Source organism: Stylophora pistillata, chromosome 2, assembly GCF_964205215.1.
Source record: "Stylophora pistillata chromosome 2, jaStyPist1.2, whole genome shotgun sequence".
Classification (NCBI taxonomy): Eukaryota; Metazoa; Cnidaria; class Anthozoa; order Scleractinia; family Pocilloporidae; genus Stylophora; species Stylophora pistillata.
The window spans coordinates 26,646,815-26,666,814 of NC_142520.1; the positions used below are offsets into that span (position 1 = coordinate 26,646,815).

Sequence of the window (20,000 nt, forward strand, 5' to 3'; positions counted from 1 at the left end):
TCCTCTTGATTGGAGTCAGCGTTTGTCCAGAGTTTTACGCTGATCAGAGTTTTGTGAGCCTCTAAGGTGATGTGATATAATTTGCTGACATTGAATCGAGCAGAATTTGCATACAGGGTGGGTTCTATGCAGATGCCACACAGCTGTGAGGCCCATTCCCAGAAAAGTGCAATCAGCCTACAAAATAGACCACTTGGAACACGGTTGGTGTTAAAAGTGAGGAACACCGGTAGAGGGCCGTTGTCTATGTCCTTGCTTCTTTTGTCCTTCATTGGTAGTGTCAGCATACAGGGTACAAAGTACGGGAAGTCTCTCCCTTTACAGCCTCTAGAGTTGCAGATTAGATTAAACTTTTCCATTACTTCAAGTAAATTCTCCCTTGCTCCCTCTAATTTCAAGTTTTCAAATGCGTGATTGAGCACGTCGTTGGAAAGAAATCCTTCATTCTCGAGGATCCGGTAATGTCTCTTGATAAAAGGTGCTGCTTTCCAAGTTGGATTCACTGTTATTATCTTAATGAGTACATTGATCAACCATTGTGGATCCAGAACTACCATACCATCTGGATTTTGAGGGAGATCATGATGGATAATTGTTCCACGAGAATGTAAAAAGTGAAGAAGTTCTTTTACGTCATCTTTGACATCAAAATGGCAAATGGCTTCAGCAACATCCTCTTCAAAACGCTTTTTAGGAAGATAATGCTCCCCCTTTTCCACCATTTCAAATACTTTTTCCTCGACACGGAGCCACAGCAAAGGTACTTCCTTCTTTACGTGTGGCATCTTTTCAGCCAGTTCCAGTATTTTCTGACGCAGAGAAACTATCTCTGAGTCTTCTTGCTGATATGGATTACCAGCTTTTGTGTTATCAATGACAAAACTGTCATGGATGTGATCTACGACTTCACGTGGAGCCATATCATAAATTTTCTCCAGCGCTGCTTCCATTACTTTGGTAGGATCACGCTCCGATTTTCTTACACTATCAGCATACGTACCCACAAGTATCACTGGAGGAAAAGCACCTTCTGCTGTCTGTCCGAGTTTCTTTGCAGTTAACAAAGAATGTACCAAGTCCAGCCATTTCAAAATGTGATCAAGGTTAGTATCCTCTGTGTCTGGTGATGTTACTTCTACCTCTGCATGATCAAAGGGCCGTACACGACACTGTGCCGGGGCAGCCAATTCTCTTGTCAGATCCAACGCTAACACATATATGGCTTCTTGAGACATAAAAATGGGATGAATAGCATGATATACTGCTTGGCCAGCAAAATCCCAAATCACAGGCCATATGCTGTCATCTTTGTTCGGACCGTTCCTTTCAAGGCTAGACTCTACGAGAGAGGCAATGTTCCCTGGTATCTGCTCTGTGTCACCCTCAGCGGCTACAAGAAAAAATGACAACTTACAAGTTCACACTCAAACATCCTCTAACTCACAATTAATTAAATGTGCATGTATCTTCAACATGGGAAAAATACAATTCGATTAAATTAGATTATAAAAAGAAAAAAATTAATGATAAATATCAGCAAAAGAAGTGTGACACAACTGTTTATGGCTTAGTACTGTTTATGGCTGTTTATGTCATGGCTTAGTGCTACGGATGGGAACGGTGCAACTGTCAGAACCATCCTCTTTGACTTCCGCAAGGCGTTTGACCTCATTGACCATCAGATCCTAGTTCAGAAGCTCATTTCATACGATCTTCCAAGCGGAATAATTGACTGGATAGTGGACTTTCTGTCCTGTCGCCGACAGCGTGTTAAACTTAGTCAGGACTGTTACTCGGAGTGGGGGGCCATCCCATCAGGGGTCCCACAGGGCACAAAACTTGGCCCCTGGTTATTTACTATTATGATAAACGACCTCATCATCCCGGGTACAGACATGTGGAAATATGTCGATGACTCCACTATTTCTGAAACAGTCATGAAGTCTGAGGTCAGCAAAGTCCAACAAGCGGTTGACGAACTCGCGACGCAAGCTTCTGCTGACAAGTTCCAATTAAATGAAACCAAGTGCAAGGAACTGCGCATAACATTCAGTCACTCTAGAAAGAACTTTGATCCAATTAAGGTTAATGATCAGGACTTAGAGTGTGTAGAGCAAGCAAAGATCTTAGGTTTGCAGATATCTTGCGATCTCACGTGGAATAATCACGTATCCGAAGTTGTAAAGAAAGTAAACAAGCGCCTGTATTTTTTGCGTCAGCTTAAGCGTGCACAGGTCAAGTCGGAGGAACTTTTGCTCTTCTATTTGACTTGTATTAGGCCTGTCACTGAATATGCATGCCCTGTTTATCATCATAGCCTCCCGCAATACCTTTCAGTAGATCTTGAGAGATGTCAAAGGCGAGCTTTACGTATTATCTATCCAGATTGTTCGTACAATGAGGCGCTTCTTTTGACTGGTCTAGTTCCCTTACACAACCGCCGCGAGTTCTTATGTGATAAGCTTTTTAATTCCATCCTGTCTAATCCCTCGCACAAGCTCTATAGCTTACTACCTCCCAAGAATGAGTGCGAAGTCAATTTAAGGAGTCAGCACTCTTTTACTACACGGCGCCTCCACACCATTCGTACTCGAAATAGTTTTATCCATCACTATGTCCATAAAGCAATGATGTAATATTGTTTTTCTCTTAATTATATATTTTTGTCTTTTTAATTAGTTCTTCTTAGCCATGTATTTTTTGTAGTATATATTTTATTGTAAATCAAACGTAATTCAGCCTGTGGCTGCAAGGTTTTTGATAATAAACTATCTATCTATCTATCTATCTGTTTGGTGTCACCATAACACCAACATTATATGTTCATATAAAAAAAGTACTTTTCTTTGCATGTTTTACACGACAAACAATAAATGACTAAAAAATTTTAAGAATAATATTTACAGTATCTATGACTATATTGTTGTACTTTGCATGTGCGCGCGTAAGGAATGTACAGCAATAGTGTGCCACTTGGGTTTGGTTTCTTTTTTACAAACCACATCTCACTGATAATATTTCCATTCTCTGTTACATTTTTGGATTAAAGTTGCTGGAATCTGTAGTTGCCCATTGTTTCAGTGCTTTACTTTGCCTTTATTCAGAATGCTGTGTTTGCACCCTACATGTAAGAGTCACGAAAAAGATAGTTTATTCATGACTTGAAAATGAGGTTAGAGTGACATCGCAGAGCTGTGATGAACTTTTTTTCGCTACTCATATGCGTTATTGACCAAGCGTGGGGACAAAATGGCTGGATGCTGGCCAAGTTCTTTTTTTTTTTTTTTTCCATTTTTACAGACTGTGACAAGTCGAAATCTATAAAAATGCCAAAAAAGAACGAGGCTAATATCCAACCATCTGGATCGGACAAGCTTGGTCAGTAAAAGAGTTAACTATATTGAAAAACCATTTTATGAAGAATTAAGAATGACTTTTTTTACTACGGAAGCCAGGAAAGAAAGCCAACTGTGTTTCTAACACAATAAGTTCAAGTCAGTCGTTTGTGTTTTCATTGTCTTGACTGTCTTCTGCCGCTTTTTGCGTCTCCATCGCCGACATTTTCCAAGAGTTACGAACTGTGTAGTACTTCAATTTTTTTTCATGCACGGGATCAACAAGGGCAATCCCGAGCGGAAAAGATGAGAATGGCGTCATATTCCGCTATAATCACCTTCGGCGAGGTGATTATAGTGGGAGGACATTTTCAAAATGGCCGCCTCGCGCTTTGTCGAGGTGTCTGAAGAGGAAATTAATTTAATGAAAGAAAATACCATTCCGAATAATACCAAACACGCCACAAAGTTTGGAATGATACTCTTCAAAGGTAAGGTGTGAAAAGTGTGCTAAACGTAACAAAGAAAGCATTTACATTCCCGTAAAAATTTTGCTTATGTCGACATGCATGAATGAATCAAAACAACTACCTTAAATTTTCGCAACACTTTATTAACTTAACAGAATGGTTTCAACAACAAACCGAATTTACCACTGACTTTGAGGCAATGGAGGTCAACGAGATGAATAAATGTTTGTTAAAATTTTACGTCTCAGTCAGGAGGAAAGACGGAACTTTTTACAAGAGAAATAGTCTGTTGTCCGTGCGAGCGCCCAGTTGTTCACTGACAGCGTAACAATGACAAATAAAATTTAACATAGCCTGCAGTGTAGGCGGATTTTGGCGGGGTAAGTGGGTATTCTAATCGGTTGTTCAGGCCACCATCTTGATTTAAAAAAATATTGGAGAGTTGGGGCGAGGTAAAAAGTTTACCAAGCTAGTGGGAGGGAGAGAGAAAAATTGGGGAAGGGGGAGGGGGAGGAGAAAGAAAAATCCACCTGCCCGCACTGATTGTTCATTTAAGAAACTCCGTTCGCCCACGAACGTAGTCTCTGATTGGTACGGCAGGGTGCATTCAGATTGATACTTGCCAATCAATGCTAGCATTGCTTCAGGTCCTTCCTGCCGTGCTTCTCTGTGATGTGATCAAGAAAATGGCGGACTAGCTAACTTTCGATGCTGCACTCGAAGAATCTCTTTCATTTCTCTCCGAGCTGGGTATGTCGCGTCAATTACGCCACGAACAAAAAGAAGCAATCTCAACGCTTGTGCATGGGAGCGATTTATTGGCAGTTCTTCCGACAGGCTTTGGAAAAAGCCTCGTCTTTCAGTTGTTGATTCGTGTCCAAGAAACATTGTTGTCGAAAGCAGCGTGCGTGACTATTGTCTGTCCGCTGAAAAGCATCGTTCAAGACCAGTTAATTGAAACTTCTTCAATGGGATTAACGACGACATCACTTGCAAGTGCAAGAATAGGAGATGTAGAAAATGGAAAATACCAGCTGATCTTTGCGTTATAGTATTCACGACGGTATATCTAGTAATTTTTTTGTAGGGAAATCGAAAATATAATCAATCAAAGACTTACTTGTATAAGGGTAGTTTGGTAGTCTCTAGTCTTGCAATAACTGCTTGCACACAGACCACGTTGTATACGGCCACATTCGTTTTCGTCCTTTCTTCTTGCAACAGCTTTCTCAGGGCGGCATAACCCTTAGTCGAGAAGAAATCGTACAATTCGAGACTTTGCTCGTTCACATCAAGTTGCGTTTCGGGGCCCTGTTTCCTTTCCACTTTTTGGCAAGCTTGAGAGCACCGCGATTCTCTTCAATAATGCCTTTCCATATTTTAACTCTAGCTTCCAACTGCTCATTCATTTTATTTTGAAGGCGAATAATAGAGTCTGGAGACATACGATTCAGACGAATCAGATCGTCACGTTTCACACCACTGAGAAACAGTATCGTAGAAATTCTGTAATGGATTGATGAAGCTTTCGTGTTTCTGACGCGTGCGATCGTTGCTGTTGCTAAAGCAAGAGAATCTACATCTCGACCGCCTTCCTATATGTCTTCCCGAGAGAGACCACAAGCCCCAAGCACACAATCATACCAAACAGGTAAACCTCCTCCATAAACAGTTTGTTTGAAAAGCCAGCCAGTTCGTCTGGATTTCTGAGTTCGAGCATGCTTTCCGATTTCAGGTATTCGTCGAACTCCTTCGATACAGCTTTGCTGATTCCCTGCTTCACTTCGGCAGCAATTTCTTCGTGTTTCAGAACAACATTCGACGCCTAACGCCACTTTTCGCAAGTGATATTTCTCACTAATGCTTCAGATTCTTCATCACGTGGAATTCTCGCAATTGCCTGTCCAGAAGGGATCCGGTAAACTACTTTCACCTGAAGTCCCGTTTGGGGCAAATCGTCCACGTTTAGTTTTCTTAACATTTCGTCCTCCGCTGCAGATGCACACGCAGAAAGCATATTTTCCGTTCCAAACGTGAGACATTTCCTCGACGTGTTTACTTCTCTCAGTGGTGTCTTGGCTGCTGGTGAATTAACACGAACCACCTTCGATTTCCTCTACGATGAACTTGCTTTCTCCGGAGTATCGAGATCGCGTTTACCACTGCTTTTACTGGGAGTGCCTGCTGTTTAGGAAGCTCCAGCTTTCACGAACCGGTACAATTGGCCCAGGTTTCGAATTTTGTGACCACAAAGGTTGCACACTCGATCTGAAAATACTTGCGAATCTTGTATCAACTCCAATCCTACTTGCCTACAAATATTAACAAGAACGACGCAAAAACAATCTTTATGTTTTGAAGGCTTGAAAAGATTTTCCGACAACGAATGACTTTGTTTACCAGCGACATTTCCAAATTTAACTTTAAAAGAAATGTTGCAAAGCCTGCAGTTGTCATTAGGACTTTTTTCCCACATCTCAACATCGTAGCTCTGAAAGTTTACTGAGTTGATAACAAGTGTATTCTATTTGTTTTTGTCGGAAGTGGATTTTATCTTCCGGTAAGGAATTACTTCATTTCCAATGGCCGACGATTCACTTCCGGAAAAGCGAGCAAGCGATACTAATTAGGGGCGTTTCTTAATTTTACAGCCTCTCCGGGCGGGCGATTTTCCTTCCCTGTCCCCCCACCCACTCCGACATTCTCGCATTCTCGCCCCAATTCTCCCAGTCTGCAGCGAATCCAACATGGCGGCTAAACACTCGAAAGATGAAAACCACCAAAACTGCCTGCACTGCAGGCTAAATTTAACATTCCTTTGCTCATTTCTATAATCACCTGAGTAATTACACTAAAAAAATTACTCGCCTCAGGCTCGTGAATATTGGTAAATATTCACTTCGCCTTCGGCAAATAATTGTTAAATATAGGTAGGTGGGGGGGGGGGGGAATATTAACTGAGGATACCTCTATCAATCAAATAAATATCATGCTAATTATAAAAGGTATGTGCAGATATAGCGCTGCGACTGGCCGGTAAAACGGAAGGCTAGAGGTTGTGATATCAAGTCTTACAGTTCAAAACAATGCTTTTTTTTAATTACAGGATATGTTTCTGAGTCGGAAAAATCATCGATTTCGAACTTAAAATATGCTAGCCTTTGTGGGACCCTAAGTGATCACTAGTGTCAGAAAACATTGCGTAGGATAAACGATGGCGAATTTCCCTTACAATCAAATTGAGAAGGAAGAACCTTGAAGTCTTTAACATACAATCGCAGCTTATATGCGACTTGTGTGTGTCCTGGTTTTACGCTCACGTCAATCACTGAAAGGACCTTGCTTTTATTGAACAGTATTGAACTAGTTTAACAGTGAGAACTTCAAGGTAAAAATCACACGCTGCCAACCGTGTAGAAAAGATCCGCACGAATAAGAAACGTTGCGTCTGAAATAAATCACTTCGTAAATAGACCTTTTTAGATTTGGATATATCAACAAAGTTGAAATGGTAAATTGGCCACCGTAATGATTACAAAAGCTGACGTTTCGAGCGTTAGCCCTTCGTCGGAGCGAATGACGAAGGGCTAACGCTCGAAACGTCAGCTTTTGTAATCATTACGGTGGCCAATTTACCATTTCAACTTTGTTGATATATCCAAATTATTTCGTTACTCCCACCGACGCAGCCCCAAACAGTTTCTTTCGAAACTATCGGCCTTTTTGGATTTGGGCGCACGCGACTGCCTACGCTTTATAGACTGGTCAGCAGATTTACAAAGAGTTAACAAGAATCGAAGAATTAAGGAAGGAGGGATGGAAGGAATGTTTTATCCATATCTACATCTCGGATTAATGACTTCCTCATTATCCTAGTTAAAAAGGGAAACTTGTTAAATATCCCAAACATGATTCGTTGCTACTGACCGCTGATACTTATGTCAAATGTGGGAAAACTCGTACAGTTGTTGGAATGAAGAGGAAATTTTTCTTTAGCCCTTATCCATTTTAGAGTCATCTTACTTTGAATGGGTGCAGTCCTCCTGGAATTTCCTGAGGAGGTAACTTCACTTAGTATTTGTTCTTGTTTCTGTTCACGTCTGCCATCTTTAAAGCCTGGAAACAATCATTAACAAAATAAGTATTTTACCAGACAGATTGTTCCTTAGCAGTTTATTTTTATTTTATTCTATTTTTATTATCTGATTTGGAAAATGATGAAATTTAGTTTGCTGCCACACTGTAGACCATGCAGCAACATCTCATGATTAGCTGGCCATATTCTTGCATTTCATCGGTCATAAAGGCACACTCGACACCAGTCCTGCTCCATGCAATAAAGACTTGGTCCAAATCTTATTTGCATTCTTCCTTAAAAGATGGCCCTCTAGAAGGGAATGTAGCGAAACATTTGGCTCTCGGCAATGACCTCGAGCCAAATAGTTTCCCATCCAGCCCGTCCAATCATACCATAAGCACACAATATTGGATGAAAACTATCTTAGTGTTCTACTGTCTACTTACTTTCAGTCTCGGCTTCTTGTGTGAGCTCATCACCCCTTATTTCTTCTGTTCCCGACTCCTTTGTCCTTTTCCCTTTTGTGCTTTCACCTGTTACTGATTCTTCAGTGAACTGCCGTGCTGGGTCTGATTTTTCTGGTGAGCTGCTTACCTGTAGTAACTCCTTCGTAACCACTTCGGCACACTTGTGATCAAATGCACTTGTAAAGTCAAGAGAGGCTGGATTTTTCCATGCTTGCAAACTTGCATTCTTGATAGCTGGGATCATTTTCACTCCATCAGTGCTAGGTTCATCTGGATTGAATCGTTCACCTCTGAGATGTTTTCCAAGACTTGTTTTACCAACACGGTCCTGACCAATCAATAATATCTTTGTTCGTTTGTCAAATGTCCTCCCACTTTGTAATCCTCTTTGGTAAGCTTCAAGTGCCAAAGGTCCTCTAGCCAGTACAAAGGAGGGGATCACATCTGTAAACACAACAAAGTTTGACGTCGCAACTCTGTTTACATACTCTCATCTCTCACCAATGACCAAAGAGAGCGCATGTACTATCTACATTATTTTATATATGTATTCCTCAGAGATTTCAGTTTTCTTTTATCTTTTTATCAGACCTCACCCTTGCCTTCCAAACACCTCCCCTAGAAGAAAAATATTTCTTTCTCATGTCCCCATTTGGTTTTTAAGGGAAAAAATCGTCCACTACATTTCATTTACATTTTTTAATCAAAGACATCATGATTGAGCCAATATAACTGGTAACATATAGAGGGGAAGAGCCTTTCATGGGAACACCAATTTCTACAAAAGTAGCAAACAGTTTCTCTTTTGCGTGACCATTGCGGCAGCGGAGTTTTTTTTCGTCATGCGCAAGCACGCTCGATCATGACGTGATGCGCAGCCCACATGCACAAACATCATCCTTGAATGGTAGCAGGACAAACCTCTTAATTAACTAGTGGCACTACACTCCTTGCATAAACATTTGGCACACAACCTTTTAACCACGTCTTTCCTGAGCACAATGAGCAAGTTACTTTCAATTTCCAAGATTAAGATTTCCCCACACCTCCTTCACCCCCTGTACAAATTTGAATTCAATACACTGATTGACATCTTTAACAATTGTTTAGCTAAGACCTCCATTATCATTTAGGGGTGGGAAGGGGGGCAGAGAAATGCATGGAATTGCTAGTTGCTTATGAAAATGTACTCCTAAGGCTACCACAAACAACTCGTTAAAGCTAAATAATATCCTCAGACTGGCTAATCGTAATCCTTTCATGACACAGTTTACCTTCATCCTCTGTATCTGCTTGTTGTGTCTCTAAAGAGGCTAAATTGTCCCTTAATTTTCTGACATTTGCTCTCAGCTGTTCAAACATACTTCTGATATTTTCTAGGGGAGAAAGATTTTACAAAAAAACCTGTTTGAGATTATAATTAAGAGACTGGAAACTTGGCCGGCGGAATCTCCAGAATGATGTGCCCCTTGTTTTAGAGTGATGTGCCCCTTGTTTTACTTTCTATCAATGGATGATTTTTTTTTTCATCTAGTCATGCCGTCGATGTATGATTCCGATGCTTTTCACCAGAATTGCATGCATGAATAAGTTTTTTTTTTCTTGCCAAAGTTCAAACAATAGCAGATTACTTTCGTTTTTCAAGCACATTTGAAGCAACATGTTCAAGAATTACTACTACTTTGTCACGGAGTCTGGTGTTTTTCATATATTGTGGATGATAACTCACGTTCATGTAGTAAAAGAATAAAAACCTATTTTGTCATTAACTGACCTTGACTCTTTCTGTCTCCTTGTTGAAACACCAATAGCTCCAAGTTGCCACTAAGGTTTTGAACCTGACTTCTTATTTGATGTAGATCACTTGTGATTTTGTCTGCACATCATATAAGAAACATGTTAAACCGATAACATTTTTTTTCAGTATGCTTTTACATATTACATGGTAAAAAAAACTTTTGCGCGGAGGTAATGTCTGACTTCAGTTAAAGGGAAACGCTCAACCAAAATGCCTTGCGAGCAAAGTAGCCATTCTCAACATTATTCGACTAAATCTTTGCAACTTTGATCGAGAGCCAGCTCTTTGTACCCTCATTAAGTTGCTTGTAGTGCCTGTCGTCTATATGCTACGTTTTTTGGTCGTCTTCGTTCTGTGTTCATGATAATGAAGCCATCGAAAGAGAGGTCCTCTTGTTTGGAAGGAAAGCTGCCAGAGAATGAGAAAAGTTATTTAAAGACACCTTTAGGATTTAGTAACAAAACAGGCAACCAGTTTGCTGAGGACATGCTACACAGCACTTCCGAGGAAAGTCAACCAGAAAGCTCCCTTTAGTACCTACAACCTCGGACAAAACCTATTGAGACACATTACAAAAAATACCTTTTTTGCACTCACCCTGAGAAAAATGCTTACCGTCGCAAATGCAAAGATTGTTTCCCTCCTCCCCAATTGCAATGTTCTTTGCGTTAACACAAGAAATGCATGCTTGAGCTCTTAAGCCCCACCAACATTGTACCAGGGGTGGGGAGGGGGGTAAGTTTGTTCCTTTTGGAAACGATTGTTGCATGACGGGAAATTAAAAATTGCATTGAAATGTCTCAACAGTTTTGTCTGGGGTTGGAGGTTACCGTTAGACAAGGAAACGTTTACGATCCATCGCGAGCCTAGTCCTACGTAAGTTTTTGAGTGACCTTTCTCTTCCAGAAAAATTTCAATCAGAAATATGTTTTTCTCAAATTTCATCCGGGTATCCTCTATTCCTTAAAGGCCCATTTTCGACCGAGATGCCTTGCGCGCCCGGATCATTTTTCAAATATGAAAAATACGCTATTTTCCTCGTAGTTGCGGAATCGCTTTGATATCTTCTTCCGTCTTACTAATTAGGGCTTTCAAAGTTCCATCTTGAATCATGTGCGAACAACAAACTATCGTAGTATCCATATCAGTAAATAGTTTTTAATTCTTATATGTATGACGGTGAAAAACGTCATTTGAAAAGTTGACGCCGCCGAAGAAGCGGTCTAGAGAAAGGCCGAGTCTGCCCGGCTCGGCGAAGGTTATTCGACTTCGAAGGTCTGTGTATGATTTATGGAGGGCAAGGAAAACAACCATGGGTTTCGGTAACACTACAGACAGTGCTTTTGCAGAAATGTTATTGCATTGTTCCTACGATGGAACTAGAGACTCCGGGGAGATTTTTTCGAGGTGAGAATAGTTATTTGACTGATTTTTACTTGAGATCCTGAGATATGTATGTAAACGATCTCATTTGTACAAGTCATTATTCTATAATTGAAATGCATAAAGTAATTCCGTTTTGGCCAATATTGGTTATTTGTTCATATTTTATTTAGTGTTGAAGCCGAACAGTTTCCTTCAACATCAAATAAGCTTTGTACAAGTTTTATACACAGACTCGATTTATGATTTTTCAGTCTCAAATATTTAGCTGTAAATTTGTTTACTGTGTTCTTCACCAAATCTTTGTTTTTCTCTTTAATAGTGTTTGTGAATGACTATCAGGGTTCGCCATTTAACAATAGCGCGATTCCAAAACAAAAACAAACGACTGCAAAGGATCTCGGATGAAAATGGGCCTTTAAGCTCATTTTGAAACTAGCCACATTTTTATTATAGGTGGAGCGTGACGAATTTGTTCTCAGGAGGCATAGTGCCTTTCCATTTACGAATCCTTTCTCGGAGCCTGGTGGATGTAAGAAAACACAATTCATGTATTGGAAGGTCTCTGTCTCTTTTTAATGTGTTTGCATGTCGAGGGTCCACTCCCTGTTAAACCTCTCACCTTTGTACAATTTTGTGTTCAAGAATATAATTTCCGAGGCTGAGATTTCAGCCGCGCAAGTTTGAATGTTTGCCTGTCTTACAAATTCTTCTATTTTGTATTTTGTTGTGCTCAACAGACAGAAGAAGTCGTCATAGTACGCCTCCCAAACTGGCAATTTAGTCGTGATCTGGTTGATAGTAACTTTTCCTATTTCTCCCTTAAAAAAAGCTACGGCCTTTGCTGTTCTGTAGTTTTGCAAGAAACAGTATTCTGTTCCTGGATAATAGCAACAACGATGCACACAAGGCACATTGGTTGAACATGGCTTTTTCAGATTTTGACAGAAATGTTTACAATTTAGTAGCTCAGTGGCGGTACTGACAACTTTAGTAGCATAAAGTGACTACCTATACAAATGTAAGAATATTACCCTTATACTTGGATAGGATACTATTCCATCGTAGGTCACCCCTGCAAAATCTCCCGGCAGTTTTCCCTATCAGTTTAATGTTCTTATTTCAAATCTCTGGCTAGAAAGATCATGGCATAGACCACTTTCATAAATGGCTGCCGGATTAATATTCTTTTGTTTAAATTTAAATTAGCCTTACTGGCCTCGTTCTCCAGTACAAAATTCAAAAGAATACATTATCTCAAGCGAGGCCTGAAAAAGTAGCAGAAAAATAAATGGTATTACTAGTTACTTCCAATGGCCACCAAAAACAACTTGCTTAAGTCAAATATTATCCTCAAACAGACTGGCTTCTCGTAATACTTTTTTTGATGCAGCTTACCTTCATCCTTTGTATCTCCTTGTTGTGTCTTCAAAGAGGCTAAATATTCACTAGTTTCTACAAATTCTCCAATTTCAGCTCTCAGCTGTTCAAAGATACTCCTGATGATTTCTAGGAGACGGATTTTGCAAGAAAACACGGTTTGTTTACAATATGACAAGGGATCTTGGTGTTAAATGAAATAGGACAAAACCTTCCATTAAAAAGCTTGAAACTCAGCCTGTGGAATCACCTTGCATGATTTGCCCTTTGATTTTTACTTTCTATCCATGTCAGATCTTTTGTTTCAATTAGTCATGCCATCAATGTGGGATTTTGGAGCTTTTCGTTACAAATACATTTACATTTTTTGATACCAGAGTTCAAGCGCATGTAACAACACATATTATTTCCTTATTTTCATACATAATTAAAGTAACAGATTCAGACATTGTCACTACCTTACGTCATTAAATAAGATTTTTTTCATTAATTTTGAATGGTTACGTTCATTTATTTCTTGAACCAGTGAAATATCTTTTTCCCTTAACACTGACCTCGACTCTTTGTTTCTCCATGTTGTAACATTAAGGCTTCCAACTCGTCACTAAGTTTTTCAAGCGGACCTTTCATCTGATGAATTTCATCTGTGACTCTGTCTGCATAACATAATATAACATGGTATACTTAAAAAACATTTTTCATTAAGCTTACTTATTCCATGATGAAAATTTTTTCTGGATAATTATGTCTGTCCCCAGCAAAGATTTTGTCCAAAGTGCACATAGTACTGTTTATTAGCTCAGTGCTGGTACAAGAACCCTTCTGTAACATTTCATACCCACTCCTTTATGCTCGTCCTCGTTTTGCACTTAGAGCAAGTTATTTTGGAATTTCCAAAATTACATTCCCCCATTCTACCCTGATTAAGATTGTTCAAAATTGTTAGATTCAGGACACCCAACTTTGTTGGGGGGGGGGGGGGGGGGGGGAGGGGGGGAGCAAAGAACAGATTGCCAAGATTGAAGTTGCTCATGCCAAATTGTCCCAAATCTTAATCTCCACCAAACTGTACCATATTTTTGGTTTGGCTTTTCCAACCAATAAAAAGTAGTTTTCTTCAAGAACTGAGCAAGACCATAAGATTTTGTGTCTTACTGTGTGGCTATCAGTGCATCCAGTTTGTCATCAATGGCTTCAACCTTACTTTTCATTAAATCAACATTGCGATTTTGTCTCCAAGTCAAGACATTTTTTTTTCAGAAGTTATGTAGTTTAGTATAGTCCAAATGCTGGTGAAACAATTGCATTTTTCCAAAGGATAAATAAGACCAATGCAAAGTCTTTGCACAATACTAGCTCTCTTAGCTCCCAGACCTTGTCTCCACTTCAGCAGAATGAAGTGACTACCTGTAAACAACTGAAGGAATGTTACCCTTATTCATAAGTACAGATATATCCCCCTTGCAGGGTTTTATATTCTGATTTCATATCTCTGGCTAAAAAGACCATGGCAGCTGTAAACTAAAGTATATTAAGGACACATACACTAACGCTGCCATTTCTTGAGAATTTGTGCCATGGTAGATGCAATGGATGTGAAAAAACACAATACGGTGATCCAAACCACGCCTTCTATTCTATGTATCCTAATTTGCCCTGCAATTTGTTTCTTTCTGATATATCATTGAACATACCTTGAATATCTTGCATCATTTCTTTCATTTTGACTTTAATAAGTGAGTCCATACACTCATTCTTAAGCTTATCGATTGCAGATTTATAAGTTACTCCTCCCAGACCTATTATAGCATCACTGATATCCTGCCAGTGGCTGTTAAATGTTGCATCATCCACAGAGGCATGGCTGGTATTGCCGTACACAACATTATGGTAGTACTTTAGCCTGGCTATGTTGGCTTCCTTGCTAACATCTGCAGTGGATGGAAGACTGTCCCATCCAGTTGCGGGAGGAGATAGCCCACAGATATTACACAATAGTATGAACAGTAACAAAATATCAAAGTTTGCTGATGAAACAGAGGATGGATCAATTGGATACAACGTTTCCCATAGTGCAGGATTCAGGGCTCTCCTCTTCACTAGAACCTGTAGTGTTTCATGTATTGGTTGATGCCTCAAAATTGATTGAAGTGTCACTGGAGGGTGTATGGCATCAAAAGTGTCTCTCAAGACCTGGGATCCAACACCCACCAGAAGGCGACACAGTCGAGCATAATTGGTTGTCTCCTTGTTAGAAGGAGATGATGGTGCAACTGATGATGTCATTGGCTGCAAAAAAAAAGTGAATTCACCCACACAGTCTGAGATTTAAAGGTCAACATTTTCTGTCAGAAACCTATGATTTAAAACAGTGGCTAGTCTATGTGGATTTGTACATTCTACTAGACCACTTTACTTTCACTCTATTACACCCTTCAAGCAATTGTTTCTATTTCCATGTTTTAAATTCTTTTAATGACAATCTATTTGAATAAGTAGCAGACCTGTCATCCAAACATGGTCAATTGTTAATTGTCTCCACATGTGGCCAGGAGGAGAGGATGCCAGCAGAGGAACAATCCCTGGCCCCCTCCTCTCAGAGTTATCTATTTATCTTTAGTTACAGGAATTTGACTCAACATGCACTTCAAATAATACTGTACTATTCAAAAAACTTATTTACAATGAAATTTCCAAACCAATAAGTTAGCCAGCAACACAAGACAAGATCTGGTACAGAATCTGTGGATAAGTGACCAACCTCCCTGAAGAAAACAAAGGAAAATCAATTCTTCAAAGGGCATGAAAGAAAAACTTGATTGAAATATCAGCATTATCTGAGCCCTTTCACTACCAAGATCTCTTTTAATAATTCTTTTTACTGTCTGTCATACAATTCTTATGAAGTTAGTTCATTGAATGTGGCATTGGATAAACTAATTATCTCCTAAATGATATTTTTCTTGATTATCATTACTTTTTCACTTGATACTGTGTTGATATCAAGAGGAGAAATTGGGTCGTGGTCACTCATGGGACTTGAAGGGTTAGATCAATTGAAAAGGGGTGATACTCGAGACAAAAAAAAAAGAAGAAAATTTCAAAGCAGCAGTATCTATAGGACATCATTCTATCCATTTAGATACAGTCAGTAAAAAGTGTGACAATAACATTTAACTGTAGAGTTGTAACAAATGTACATTTTTGTATGTAATTCACTAGCCTGGCAATAAAATAGTCCAAATGACTCTGTTTGACTTGTTTAGACTGATAAATTATTTTGTCACCTCTCCCTCACAATACCACCTTTGATGAAGGAAAAAGTGACAGTGATTGGCAAAGAGAAAAATAGATGCTCAAAGCCAAACCCTGATTGGATAAATTGATTAAAGCAATTTTTTTCTCATCAGTCAATCAGTGTGAATAAACAAGGTTCCTTAAAAAACAAATTGCAAATTATTCAATACACATCCTCAATTGTGCATTTATTGTCAATTTTTGATCACTCGAAAAAAAAAATCCAAAGAGACTTTCATTTACATTTTCACACCAAATGTTGTACTGCTATTTCTGCAGTAAAACAGGTCCTGTCATCTGAGTAACTCAAAGATTTCATACTATCATGTGGATAGTTGTTTGTTAGAACTACAACACATAAAAATTCGTCAAGTACCTGAATTTCAAAGTGGCCTTGGTCCCTTACATCGTAAAAGGTTTGATCAGTGGTTGCTTAAAGAGAGAATTAGTTTGAAAAACATCACTTCATTAAGAAAAAAAATGTTATATAATCACAAAATAGAGCCATGTCCAAAATGTAGACAGGACAATAATTTTTCAACTTACTATCCAAGTGTCTAGGGACAACTTAAAGTGCACCTACACCCAAAAAAATTTTTTTCGCTTAACGAAGTAAGCTTATTTTTTTGAGTATTTCTGCGCAAAAATTTTTTTATTTGCTCAAATCTTCAATTTTCTATGCCCAGTCAAAATACGGAAAATCGGCCGCCATCTTGCCCCACGACCGAGTTTAAAGAGGAATGGCTCTAGTGGGTAATGTGACGTCAAATCGAGAACACGAAAGTCTGCTTTTCACACACTTTCACTTGTTTGGGAAGGTTGTAGTCGATAATTGTCCGAAAATATGCCGACTAAGTGTGTTGTAGAAGGATGTAGCAACGTGCGAAATTTGCAAGAGGGTATCGCGCTCCATACAATCTTCATACAACACACCTAGTCGGCATATTTCGGACGATATCGACGACAATCTTCCCAAACAAGTGAAAATGTGTGAGATGCAGACTTTCGTGTTCTCGATTTGACGTAACATTACCCGCTAGAGCCATTCTTCTTTAAACTCGGTCGTGGGGCAAGATGGCGGCCGATTTTCCGTATTTTGACTGGGCATAGAAAATTGAAGATTTGAGCAAATAAAAAAATTTTTGCGCAGAAATACTCAAAAAAATAAGCTTACTTCGTTAAGCGAAAAAAATTTTTTGGGTGTAGGTGCACTTTAAATATTGCAACAATTTCAGTTTGTTTAATAGCCAAACTAGCAGGTGGAAATGAAAACCATTAGCCAAAACTGAATTTCTACCAGTCTGGCTAGTTGGCGACCATTAGTGCCGAGCCCTGATAGGAGGCACTTTTCTTGGGGATAATCTCTGGTATGTCCCCTTAAAAACACTGTCATGTATTTTGTATTCAACTAAAATATTAAATATTGTATCTCTACAAAGGTCAGTCTGATCAGAATTTAGAGCTAGGAAATGTTTTCTTCTAAAGAGGAAGAGGTTTCCATACGAATAGGCATTTGCATCCTTTTCATTGATTAAGTAAATCCTAATGCACCAAGGAAACACTGTGTAATTTAAAGGGAAATTTTTTTAACAAATAGATTCCATTTTGCCGTGCATCTGTGCAGTAAATTATTAGATCACAGATGATGTCAAAATGTGCTAAGAACAAAAATGTGGTACCTGAGGTGTAGCCAAGTGTAGCAACAAGAGCGCTCTAATCTTCTAAAAAGGTAGATGAGATAAAGATACACTCAGCTTGCTCCACAGTAAAGCAACTCGTGCCTCGCCACCTAGATTATCCGGCTCTAGGTATGATTTCATTTTTAAAAATTTAGCTTCTGAACATGAAATGTAGCAGAGCAAATTCTAAACGATGGAAATCAAAAGTTGTTCGTTACCTAAATGCAGTGCAACCCATTTTCATCTTTAATTTTAAAGTTTCAGTGTTACTTTAAACTTCAACCAGTTGTATTGAGGTTCTATGGACCATTGTGAACGCGAAAAAGAGAATACAGGACAACTGTTAACCATCCACCAAACAAGCCAGCTCGATTCGTAGTTACTAAAAGTTGGAATCACCTGAAACCACCTGAAACCATCTGAAACTACCTGAAACCATCTGAAACCATCTGAAACCATCTGAAACCATCTGAAACCACTGATGAAACCACGGATGAAACCACCTGAAACCATCTGAAACCCCCAAGGAAACCATCTGAAATTACCTGAAAATATCTCGAAACAATTTAAAACAACATGAAAGCACCTAAAAAATTACGGGTAACATGAGAAAATTAGTGTTAACAATCGAGTTTATCCACAGGGAGCCCGGCTTACGGATATCGTATATAATGCCCTACAGTACAGAATAGGCACCACAAACTGGTCTTTAGGCTTTTTCTTTTCTCAAAATCTCAACTATCTAGTCAATTTACTTAGGCAGTGGAAGTTAAAGCCACCATTCATCAGCTATATTCTGTCTTTTGCAGTAAAATACCTTGCAAAAAATCCACATATATTTCACTTTTGCAAAAACAAAGTCAGTGAAATTCTAGCTCACGCTATAAATTCGTCTCTGATTAAAAAGCAACACAATGTTCAAGATTTCCTTAGGAAGTTTGAAAATCTTCAGGCCTTCCTGGGCTTTTTCATATATAATTTGCATGATCCCATTGAAAGAACTTCACGTATTTCTTTCGATTTAAAACAGTTTCTTCTTTGCATTCGCGATCGGATGTTGTTATTGTCACGCAAGTGCTTTGTCAAGAAATGAATTCGCATATTCCCGTGCAACTCCCAGCCATTCGTAGAGCTAATTGAGTGTGTTTTCAACAAGAACAATGGAATGTTTCCTTGAAGACCTGTTTGTGGTGCCTATTCTGTACTGTAGAGCATTATATACGATATCCGTAAGCCGGGCTCCATGTGGATAAACTCGATTGTTAACACTTATTTTCTCATGTTACCCGTAACTTTTTAGGTGCTTTCATGTTGTTTTAAATTGTTTCGAGATATTTTCAGGTAATTTCAGATGGTTTCCTTGGTGGTTTGAGATGGTTTCAGGTGGTTTCATCGGTGGTTTCAGATGGTTTCAGATGGTTTCAGATGGTTTCAGGTGGTTTCAGATGGTTTCAGGTGGTTTCAGGTGATTCCAACTTTTAGTAACCACGCGGCTCGATTACAGTTGTGGCTCGTTTGCTCTTTTGTTACATCTACCATTGCCAAGCCAAACGAGCCAGACGAGCCACTTAAATACGTGGATCAAAGACGTAACGCACATGGAGATTATTCCTCGTTCTTCCATCTGCTGCCCGGAGCTAAACGAGCCACTAAAATATAGATTCATCTACATACGCTGCTTCAAAAGTGGCACTGTATTGTGTAATTACTCCATTATAATAGAATTAAGTGGTTTTCTCTCAGTATCGTTTTCCAACGAAAATTACATATTCGCATTACATACATTTTTGTGAATGTAACACCACTGAGCCGAGTTCGAGAATTATTCTCCTTACCTCCGAGTTAAAGTTTCCCTTTCGACTGGAATCAGTGAGACAATGTTTTAGCAGAATCGAAACTGCAGTGAGGGGGTAAATTCCTGTAAATATTTCACAGTTTATAAAAACTTTAGCCAACTTGCAGGCGCTAGTTTGTGTTTTCAAGCGTGAGAGTCAGTGTGGATAATATTCGGTCGCCATATTGGACGGGTGGAAGATCTGGGACGAGTGACAAGGCGACGGGGAGGGGGAAAGGGGAGAAAAAAAAACCAATAGCCTGCTTCAGTTGGCGGTAG

The 20,000-nt window shown here is 39.3% G+C and overlaps 2 protein-coding genes across 2 annotated transcripts in view; both read right to left on the reverse strand.

The window, feature by feature from the left end:
* The window catches only part of LOC148738084 (uncharacterized), an 18,454-nt gene extending 8,204 nt beyond the window's left edge, over positions 1-10,250 (reverse strand). Inside the window, exons 1-5 of the mRNA XM_088749928.1 lie at positions 10,125-10,250; positions 9,625-9,726; positions 8,330-8,794; positions 7,829-7,921; positions 1-1,390 (exon numbers count right to left, since the gene is read on the reverse strand). The exon at positions 1-1,390 is cut by the window's left edge and continues 30 nt beyond it. Coding sequence (XP_088606054.1) covers positions 1-1,390; positions 7,829-7,921; positions 8,330-8,794; positions 9,625-9,712 — 2,036 coding nt within the window. The 5' untranslated portion in view covers positions 9,713-9,726; positions 10,125-10,250. The remainder of the gene's footprint in view (positions 1,391-7,828; positions 7,922-8,329; positions 8,795-9,624; positions 9,727-10,124) is intronic.
* Positions 10,251-12,788: 2,538 nt separating this feature from the next.
* Positions 12,789-19,914, reverse strand: LOC148738086 (E3 ubiquitin-protein ligase DZIP3-like). Its single transcript, XM_088749384.1, has 9 exons — positions 19,723-19,914; positions 17,888-17,929; positions 16,585-16,640; positions 15,611-15,676; positions 14,606-15,200; positions 14,286-14,318; positions 13,466-13,567; positions 12,930-13,040; positions 12,789-12,799 (listed from the first exon to the last, which is right to left on the reverse strand). Exons 5-9 carry the CDS (start codon positions 15,195-15,197, stop codon positions 12,789-12,791), a joined length of 849 nt encoding a protein of 282 aa, XP_088605510.1. The 5' UTR covers positions 15,198-15,200; positions 15,611-15,676; positions 16,585-16,640; positions 17,888-17,929; positions 19,723-19,914.
* Positions 19,915-20,000: the final 86 nt, after the last annotated feature.